Here is a 9,497-nt window from a genome sequence, read left to right on the forward strand (position 1 = left end):
TGTGCCTGCCGCTGCTGTGCCTGCCGCTGCTGTGCCTGCAGATGCTGTGCCTGCTGCTGCTGTGCCTGCCGTTGCTGTGCCTGCAGATGCTGTGCCTGCCGCTGCTGTGCCTGCCGCTGCTGTGCCTGCCGTTGCTGTGCCTGCAGATGCTGTGCCTGCCGCTGCTGTGCCTGCCGCTGCTGTGCCTGCAGATGCTGTGCCTGCCGCTGCTGTGCCTGCAGATGCTGTGCCTGCCGCTGCTGTGCCTGCAGATGCTGTGCCTGCCGCTGCTGTGCCTGCCGCTGCTGTGCCTGCCGCTGCTGTGCCTGCAGATGCTGTGCCTGCCGCTGCTGTGCCTGCCGCTGCTGTGCCTGCAGATGCTGTGCCTGCCGCTGCTGTGCCTGCCGCTGCTGTGCCTGCAGATGCTGTGCCTGCCGCTGCTGTGCCTGCCGCTGCTGTGCCTGCAGATGCTGTGCCTGCCGTTGCTGTGCCTGCCGCTGCTGTGCCTGCAGATGCTGTGTCTGCCGCTGCTGTGCCTGCCGCTGCTGTGCCTGCCGCTGCTGTGCCTGCAGATGCTGTGCCTGCCGCTGCTGTGCCTGCCGCTGCTGTGCCTGCAGATGCCGTGCCTGCCGCTGCTGTGCCTGCAGATGCTGTGCCTGCAGATGCTGTGCCTGCCGCTGCTGTGCCTGCCGTTGCTGTGCCTGCAGATGCTGTGCCTGCCGCTGCTGTGCCTGCCGTTGCTGTGCCTGCAGATGCTGTGCCTGCCGCTGCTGTGCCTGCAGATGCTGTGCCTGCCGCTGCTGTGCCTGCAGATGCTGTGCCTGTCGCTGCTGTCCCTGCCGTTGCTGTGCCTGCAGATGCTGTGCCTGCCACTGCTGTGCCTGCCGCTGCTGTGCCTGCCGTTGCTGTGCCTGCCGTTGCTGTGCCTGCCGCTGCTGTGCCTGCCGTTGCTGCGCCTGCAGATGCCGTGTCTGCCGCTGTTGTGCCTGCCGCTGCTGTGCCTGCCGTTGCTGTGCCTGCAGATGCTGTGCCTGCCGCTGCTGTGCCTGCAGATGCTGTGCCTGCCGCTGCTGTGCCTGCAGATGCTGTGCCTGTCGCTGCTGTCCCTGCCGTTGCTGTGCCTGCAGATGCTGTGCCTGCCGCTGCTGTGCCTGCAGATGCTGTGCCTGCAGATGCTGTGCCTGCCGCTGCTGTGCCTGCAGATGCTGTGCCTGCAGATGCTGTGCCTGCCGTTGCTGTGCCTGCCGCTGCTGTGCCTGCAGATGCTGTGCCTGCCGTTGCTGTGCCTGCCGCTGCTGTGCCTGCAGATGCTGTGCCTGCCGCTGCTGTGCCTGCCGCTGCTGTGCCTGCCGTTGCTGTGCCTGCAGATGCTGTGCCTGCCGCTGCTGTGCCTGCCGCTGCTGTGCCTGCAGATGCTGTGCCTGCCGCTGCTGTGCCTGCAGATGCTGTGCCTGCCGCTGCTGTGCCTGCAGATGCTGTGCCTGCCGCTGCTGTGCCTGCCGCTGCTGTGCCTGCCGCTGCTGTGCCTGCAGATGCTGTGCCTGCCGCTGCTGTGCCTGCCGCTGCTGTGCCTGCAGATGCTGTGCCTGCCGTTGCTGTGCCTGCCGCTGCTGTGCCTGCAGATGCTGTGTCTGCCGCTGCTGTGCCTGCCGCTGCTGTGCCTGCCGCTGCTGTGCCTGCAGATGCTGTGCCTGCCGCTGCTGTGCCTGCCGCTGCTGTGCCTGCAGATGCCGTGCCTGCCGCTGCTGTGCCTGCAGATGCTGTGCCTGCAGATGCTGTGCCTGCCGCTGCTGTGCCTGCCGTTGCTGTGCCTGCAGATGCTGTGCCTGCCGCTGCTGTGCCTGCCGTTGCTGTGCCTGCAGATGCTGTGCCTGCCGCTGCTGTGCCTGCAGATGCTGTGCCTGCCGCTGCTGTGCCTGCAGATGCTGTGCCTGTCGCTGCTGTCCCTGCCGTTGCTGTGCCTGCAGATGCTGTGCCTGCCACTGCTGTGCCTGCCGCTGCTGTGCCTGCCGTTGCTGTGCCTGCCGTTGCTGTGCCTGCCGCTGCTGTGCCTGCCGTTGCTGTGCCTGCAGATGCCGTGTCTGCCGCTGTTGTGCCTGCCGCTGCTGTGCCTGCCGTTGCTGTGCCTGCAGATGCTGTGCCTGCCGCTGCTGTGCCTGCAGATGCTGTGCCTGCCGCTGCTGTGCCTGCAGATGCTGTGCCTGTCGCTGCTGTCCCTGCCGTTGCTGTGCCTGCAGATGCTGTGCCTGCCGCTGCTGTGCCTGCAGATGCTGTGCCTGCAGATGCTGTGCCTGCCGCTGCTGTGCCTGCAGATGCTGTGCCTGCAGATGCTGTGCCTGCCGTTGCTGTGCCTGCCGCTGCTGTGCCTGCAGATGCTGTGCCTGCAGATGCTGTGCCTGCCGTTGCTGTGCCTGCCGCTGCTGTGCCTGCAGATGCTGTGCCTGCCGTTGCTGTGCCTGCAGATGCTGTGCCTGCCGCTGCTGTGCCTTCACCTTGCATATCTATTCTAGCAGAGCCTGAGCTGCTAATGATTCTCCTGATCTGCACATGACTCGCAGGCAGCAGCTGTCTCCATGGCTGGTCATGAGCTGCAGAAAAGCAATGCATCCCTTCTCCCCACTGACATCAGCCCTGGCTCGGTGGCTAAGCTGGCATCCCTGGGTATCATCGCCTGTGTCAGCCTGCTGGGTAATCTGCTGTTCACATTCATTACCCTGAGAGACAAGAGCCTGCACAGGACTCCCTATTACCTGATGCTGGATCTGTGCATTGGAGATTTCATCCGCTCCCTGCTTTGTTTCCCTTTGGTGCTGAAATCCATCAGCAGTGGATCCCAATGGACCTACAGCAAGAGGAGCTGCAGGATCATGGCCTTTGGATCAGTCCTGCTTTGCTTCCATGCTGCCTTCATGCTGCTGTCCATCAGTTTGACCAGGTACATGGCCATAGCCCACCATAGGTTCTACTACAAGAGGATGACTGGTTGGGCTTGCATCCTAATCATTGCTATGGCATGGATCCTGTCTATGGCTATGGCCCTGCCACCTGTCTTCGAGGTGGGCACCTACAAGTTTATTAAGGAGGAAGATCAATGCACCTTTGAGCATCGTTATGTGAAGGCGAATGACAGCCTGGGCTTTCTTCTGATGCTGGCCTTCATTGTGGGGGCCACACATTTCATCTATATGAAGCTGCTGTTCTTTATATATGATCATAGGAAGATGAAACCTGCTCAGTTAACCCCAGCCATCAGCCAAAACTGGAGCTTTCATGGACCAGGAGCTGCTGGGCAGGCAGCTGCCAACTGGATAGCAGGATTTGGGAGAGGTCCAACACCCCCCACCCTGGTGGGCATGAGGCAGACCACTCAGACCCAGATCAGGAGGCTTCTGGTGCTGGAGGAATTCAAGCAAGAGAAGAGGCTCAGCAAGATGTTCTACATCATCACCTTCCTCTTTCTTCTCTTCTGGGCCCCTTACCTGGTGGCTTGCTATCTAAGGGTCTTTGTGAGGTCTGCAGCCCTCCCTCAGGGGTATCTGACTGTGGCAGTGTGGTTAACATTTGCTCAGGCTGGAGTAAACCCCATTGTCTGCTTCATGCTGAACAAAGAAATCAGGTTGTGTCTGAAATCCTATGTACCTTGCAGGACCACGCAAACACAAAGGGAGCCTTATATTGATACCTAATATGTCAGGGTCCCCCTGGAGGATGCAATGTTTGACCAGTAGGGCAATGCTATTTCATTATGCCAGGGATGGTCTGAGATACATTTTATTACCCACTGCTCCAACATGTTCCATTTGTGATTTATGTGATGGCATAATGTGCAGTGTTGGAAGCTGCTAGCATTAGGGGTTAATTACCAGACTGTATTCAGACACAGGCGACGGAGCTGTCAATCATTGCTTTCTTGGTGATTCTCATTATGATGATGAGGGATGCAGCTAGACTACAGGGTATCAGGATGAAGACTGGCTACATTGTGGGTAACCATAGCAACATGATACATTTACTGTGTTCATCATTATATGTTAATAGCTTTGGGGTGAATATGAAGAGATTAGGTGGATTTCCTCATTCATAGTTGGGGGGTGGGGATTTTATAAAGGATAACACCCATATACTATTGTTTTATAGTCCCCTTGTAGAAACTGGAATGTTTTATGGCTAAATAGATTTTTGTTAAGTTTTCATTTGTTTCAGACATAAACCATTTCATTAGTTTGAAAAATTGCAACACAATAGTTGGGTTTCTCTTTTTTGTTCTCTCTTTTTTTTCTCTCTTTCTGTCTTTCGATCTTCCCTTTCTTTCCATTTTCATTAACCCTTCCTTCCTTTATCAATTTGGACAATTTGTTCCTTACATCATCTGTGCAAAGAAATACATTGTCGATATTTTACATATTTAAAAAATTACGTCATCCATATATACAAATTGCTCCTTCCTTCTATTCCTCCCTTTCTTCCTCCCTTGCATCCTTCCTTCTTTCCTTCCTTCTTTCCTCTCACCCTTCCTTCTTTCCTTTTCTTTCTTCCTTCCTTCCTTCATCTCTCTTTCTTTCTTTCCCTCTCTCCTTCCTTTCTCTCTCTTTATTTCCTTCCCTCCTTCCTTCTTTCATCTTTATTTTCTTTCTTCCTCCCTCTTTCTTTCCTTCGCTCCTTCCATCTTTCCTCTTTATTTGCTTCCGTCCTTCCTTTCTTCCTCCTTCCTTTATTACCTCTTTCCTTACTTCCTTCCTCCCTCCTTTTTCTTTCCTTCCTTCCCCCTACCTCCTTCCTTCCATCTTTTCTTTCTTCTGTCTTTCCAATCTTCCTCCTTCCTTCCTTTTGTTCCTTTCTTTCCTTCCCTTCTGTTCCTTGCCCCTTCTCATTTCTTCCTTCTCCCTCCCTCTCTCTTCCGTCCTCCTTATGTCCTTCCTCCCCCTTCCCTCTTCTTTCCTTCCTTTTTTCCCTCCTATCTTTCTTCCTTTCTTCCTCCTCCCTTTTTTCCTCCCTCCCTCCTTTCTTCCTTCCTTCCTCCTTCCTTTTTTCCTCACTCCTTCCCTTCTTCCTTGCTTCCTTCCTTTCTTTCCCTTCTATTCCTCCCTCCTCATTTCTTTCTTCTCCCCTCCCTCTATCCTTCCGTCCTCCTTATGGCCTTCCTCCCCCTTCCCTCCTTCTTTCCTTCCTTCTTTCCCTCCTATCTTTCTTTCTTTCTTCCTCCTTCCTTTTTTACTCCCTCCCTCCTTTCTTCCTTCCTTCCTCCTTCCTTTTTTACTCACTCCCTCCCTCCTTTCTTCCTTCCTTCCTTTTTTACTCACTCCCTCCTTCTTTCCTTCCTTCCTTCCTTCCTTCCTTCCTTCCTTTCCTTCCCTTCTATTCCTCCCTCCTCATGTCTTCCTTCTCCCCTCCCTCTCTCCTTCCGTCCTCCTTATGTCCTTCCTCCCCCTTCCCTCCTTCTTTCCTTTCTTCTTACCCTCCTATCTTTCTTCCTTCCTGCTTCTTTTTTTCCTCTCTCCCTCCTTCTTTCTTCCTTCCTTCCATCACCTGTGTAAAGAAAGTAGCACTACACTAGATGTAGGGTACAAGTCTTAGGGTACCAATTCCGTGCCCTTCCACACATATGCAAAAAAGTGGTAGCACTAAAAGATTGTAATAAAAATAAAGTGATTTATTAAACCCATTCTTTGTGCAACATTCCGGCTCAGCCATGACATTGACACGGAATCACTATGCATTATGGACCAATAGAAACCCTGTGCACTGCTATATAGGGCCTCCATGAGGCACTGTATTCTGTCCCTGAAGTAATGCTGTATTATAAAAGCATGTTATGGGCATTGTACATTTCTAGCATATATTTAAAGGGCCAGAACATTCTTAAAGGGCATGTCCACTTTTCTTGTTACGCTCTGGAAAAGCATTTACAAAGCTAATATTTATTTAATATTAATATTATCTACACAGTCTCATGCTCCCTTTGGCTACTTAACATAAGTAATGAGAACGAGTTGCTTCTTATACGTAATGTCCTGTGCATGGCACCCTTTGGTAATGTTACTTGCTGTCTATTTTCTTCACTGATGACTTAGTTGTTGCCCTTTTTCTCCTCTTCTTTACACTGCAGCTCTGCCTTTTCAGATTGGCTGCTGTGTGCGCACAAGCCCCCACAAGCGCAGTAAAAGTTCATAAAGTCTTGCCCTTTAGATATTTTACTCCAATTATACTAAGCATACAAGAAATATATATATATATATATATATATATTAAGCTAGCAAGGAAGGCAAGCAATGTGTTAGGGTCTGTGGTGCTATAACTGAAACTGAGAATATGGAGGTCGTGAAAGTAATCCGAATCTATTGCTATGATATATATATATATATATATATATATATATATATATATATATATATATATGTGTATATATATAAAATATATATATATAAATATATATATGTATATATATATATATATTTATATATATATTTTTTTATATATATATATATATACATATACGGCTATTACCGTATAACCCGGAGTCTGCAGATTATATAGACCTCTATTGCAAATATAACCTGTGGTATTGGCCAAAGCGATTAAATCAGATTCCAGTTAACTGAATGTTTGTCAATGGAAACTTTTCCGCTCCTTTTCTGACTTTTCTAACTTTTCCCTCTGATTATACTAATGGAGGTAAAAGCGAAGCATGGTGTTAATAGCAAAAAATATAATAATGATTGATTTCCTTGTGCCATAAGTTTTGCTGCCTGCCTACATTTCTATCCTGCAGCATGTACACAGCTGACTTTATACCAATATTTTGTATGGTAGAATCTATATGAACTGTGTATAGTTTACAAATTACAATGTAAAATAGATATATATCCAGAAAAGGGCTTTTCCACCTGGTGGCTGATTGTAGTACTGCAGCTTTTAGCAGGGGGTTTATTATTATTTGGGAAGGGTTTTTAGCATTCGTATTATGTGATCTCCCATTGTAACTATATTATTTAAGCAATCAAGGGTGACTGTATTATAGAAGCCACCTTCACCCAATAGAGAGGTGACTTTAGTATATAATTGGCTCAACCCATCTCCTTTGGGATCATAATTAGTGATTGGCAAATAGTGAAATATTCATGTTCAGATTATGCTTACCAAATACTGAGTATTATTCCAGTATCCAAAAATGACAAGCCTAATGCAAGTCAATGGGGAACCTGAGCATTTTTTAGAAAAATGCTCGAGTTCTCTATTGACTTGCATTAAGTTAATTATTTGTGGCTTATAAGCCTCCTTACACTGATATGTCAAGGTGAAATATTACTCCTTATATCGCACTCAACAGCCTTTCATCCAGGCATATCAGATCACTTGCTTTGCACTAATGCGGGGTAAAACCCAGAAACACATCTTCAAATTGAGATTATGATTTGGTTTTTATCATAAGTCTTATGGGAAACTCAAATGGTTGATCTTGACTTTTAGGACTGCTACTTCCAATTGTTGGCTCTAGAGTTCAAGTACTCTTTCTGTCTGAAGAGGCATTTTGCATATTAAATTTCCTAGAAGAGCATTGCATGGCTTATAAGCCTCCTTACACAGTCATATCAATCTCAAGAAGCAGACACAATGTTTCAGGGATTTGCCCCTCATTAGTGCAAAGCATGAGATGTGGTTTGACATTTTGAGAGGCTCCTGACTGGGATCTAAGGTGAGATTCTAATTTGGCTTTTATCCTAAGTCATATGGAAAATTTATTAAATGGTGGATCTTGACTTTTAGGACTGCTACTTCCAATAGGTGGCACAAGAGTTCAAGTCCTCTTCTTCACTGAAGAACAATTTGAATATTTAATTTTCCAGAAGAGCATTGCATGGCTTATAAGCCTCCTTACACTGACATGTCAGGCATGTCACTCTCCACAAGGAGAAACGTTCCTCCTTAGATCCCAGTCAGAAGCCCCTCATATAGGCAAATCATATCACATGCTTTGCACTGATGAGGGGGTAAATTCCTGAAACACGTTTCTGCAAATTGAGATTCTGTTTTGGCTTTTATCCTAAGTCATATGGAAATCATAAGAAATGGTTGAGGTTCACTTTTAAGATTGCTACTTCCAATAGTTGGCTCTAGAGCTCAAGTCCTCTTCCTCTCTGATGATGCAATTTGCATATTTAAGGTCCCAGGGGAGCACTACATGGCTTATAAGCCTCCTTTTTGTCAATATCCACAAGGAGAAATGTTACCTTTTAGATCACAGCATACTGACCCCTTCTTTCCTCCATCTGCAGAGGAGCTCCGATGGTCCTCCCAGTCAGGGTTTACAAGTGGCTGCCATATGATTGTCAATCACAGGCCTCTGGGAACACTGTGTAGTTAACCCTTGTAGGACACTGGTTACAATGGTAACATTATGGCGGCTTGCAGATAAAGACAGGGAGGACCATTGCTGCGAGTTACTAATGTTTCTTTTTTTGTTTTATTACATTTGTAACTTTTTAATATTTTATTTTGATGCCCCCTTTAAATACATCTTTGACTTGATCCTTAATAGTCTCCACTTGTAAAAATACAATCCATCATTTTGTTGGGTGACCTGTTGTAACTTTATTGATATCTATGGGGTGTTGTGGGATTTCTTTGCTTAGGAGTATTAGGAGTATTTATCCAATTAACCTGATATTTGTAAATACCTGTATATACCGATGTGGCTCTTTTGAGAGGCTATTGTGTATTTTCTTCACTTCTATGCATTGTTATACTGAATTCACACCTCATTTTCTCCCCTTTTCTACAGTCCTTTTTTAAGCTGAACTCTTTTCTATAAGAACTTGGACAATTTCTTTTGGAAAAAAACAAAATTACGATTTTAAAAAAGGATCAAATTTTTGCAACACGATAAAGAAATCTTGTTACATTTTACTTGTGATGTGCTCATTTCATATCTACCTGTTTTCAATTAAACTTATTAAATAAGGAGCAATGTTTCAGTGTTTTGTTTGGCGCAAAATAGAATAATAGAATGTTTTGTATTGCTTTTATCTGTTTACTAAACAAAGTAGCTGTAAGAAAAAAAAATATAGTTACATTTATTTAACCCTCATTTAACGATCTACTGTAGCCAATCTTTGAACCTAAAGATATTAATGAGAAAATTACAGCCCCCCCATACTTATTAGACTAATGTCAGGCAAAACCCATTGATGTCGACGGGTTTAGCTGCAAGTCTGATGTGTATGGGAGCCCTGGACAATTTGTTTTCAGGGCAAATATCTCTCCTGCCCGCAGTGGCGTAACTAGAGCTCGAAGAGCTCCGGTGCAAAATTTGAACTTGGGTCCCCCCATCCCTGCAAATCCTATAAAGACATACAAGTTGACCCCCCCCGCCCCTTCCCCCCCTATTATGTAGTAATGTCCCCCATCCAAATCCTGGGCTCTTTCCTGCTAAAATGTTCGACATCCTAGGCTACTTCCTGGTAAATATGTCCTCCATCCTGGTATATATGTTCCCCATCCAGGTATGTCCCCCATCCTAT

The 9,497-nt window shown here is 47.4% G+C and overlaps 1 protein-coding gene across 1 annotated transcript; it reads left to right on the forward strand.

The window, feature by feature from the left end:
* Nucleotides 1-2,501: 2,501 nt before the first annotated feature.
* On the forward strand, nucleotides 2,502-6,318 carry GPR27 (G protein-coupled receptor 27). The gene has a single exon (XM_075320707.1). The coding sequence runs from the start codon at nucleotides 2,553-2,555 to the stop codon at nucleotides 3,663-3,665; it is 1,113 nt and encodes a 370-aa protein (XP_075176822.1). The 5' UTR covers nucleotides 2,502-2,552; the 3' UTR covers nucleotides 3,666-6,318.
* Nucleotides 6,319-9,497: the final 3,179 nt, after the last annotated feature.

The sequence above is a fragment of the Anomaloglossus baeobatrachus genome, chromosome 8, assembly GCF_048569485.1.
Source record: "Anomaloglossus baeobatrachus isolate aAnoBae1 chromosome 8, aAnoBae1.hap1, whole genome shotgun sequence".
In the NCBI taxonomy this organism is placed as follows: Eukaryota; Metazoa; Chordata; class Amphibia; order Anura; family Aromobatidae; genus Anomaloglossus; species Anomaloglossus baeobatrachus.

What these genes read in the sequence shown, in the direction of transcription:
- GPR27 (XM_075320707.1), top strand. Translation starts at nt 2,553, where the DNA reads ATGGCTGGTCATGAGCTGCAGAAAAGCAATGCATCCCTTCTCCCCACT.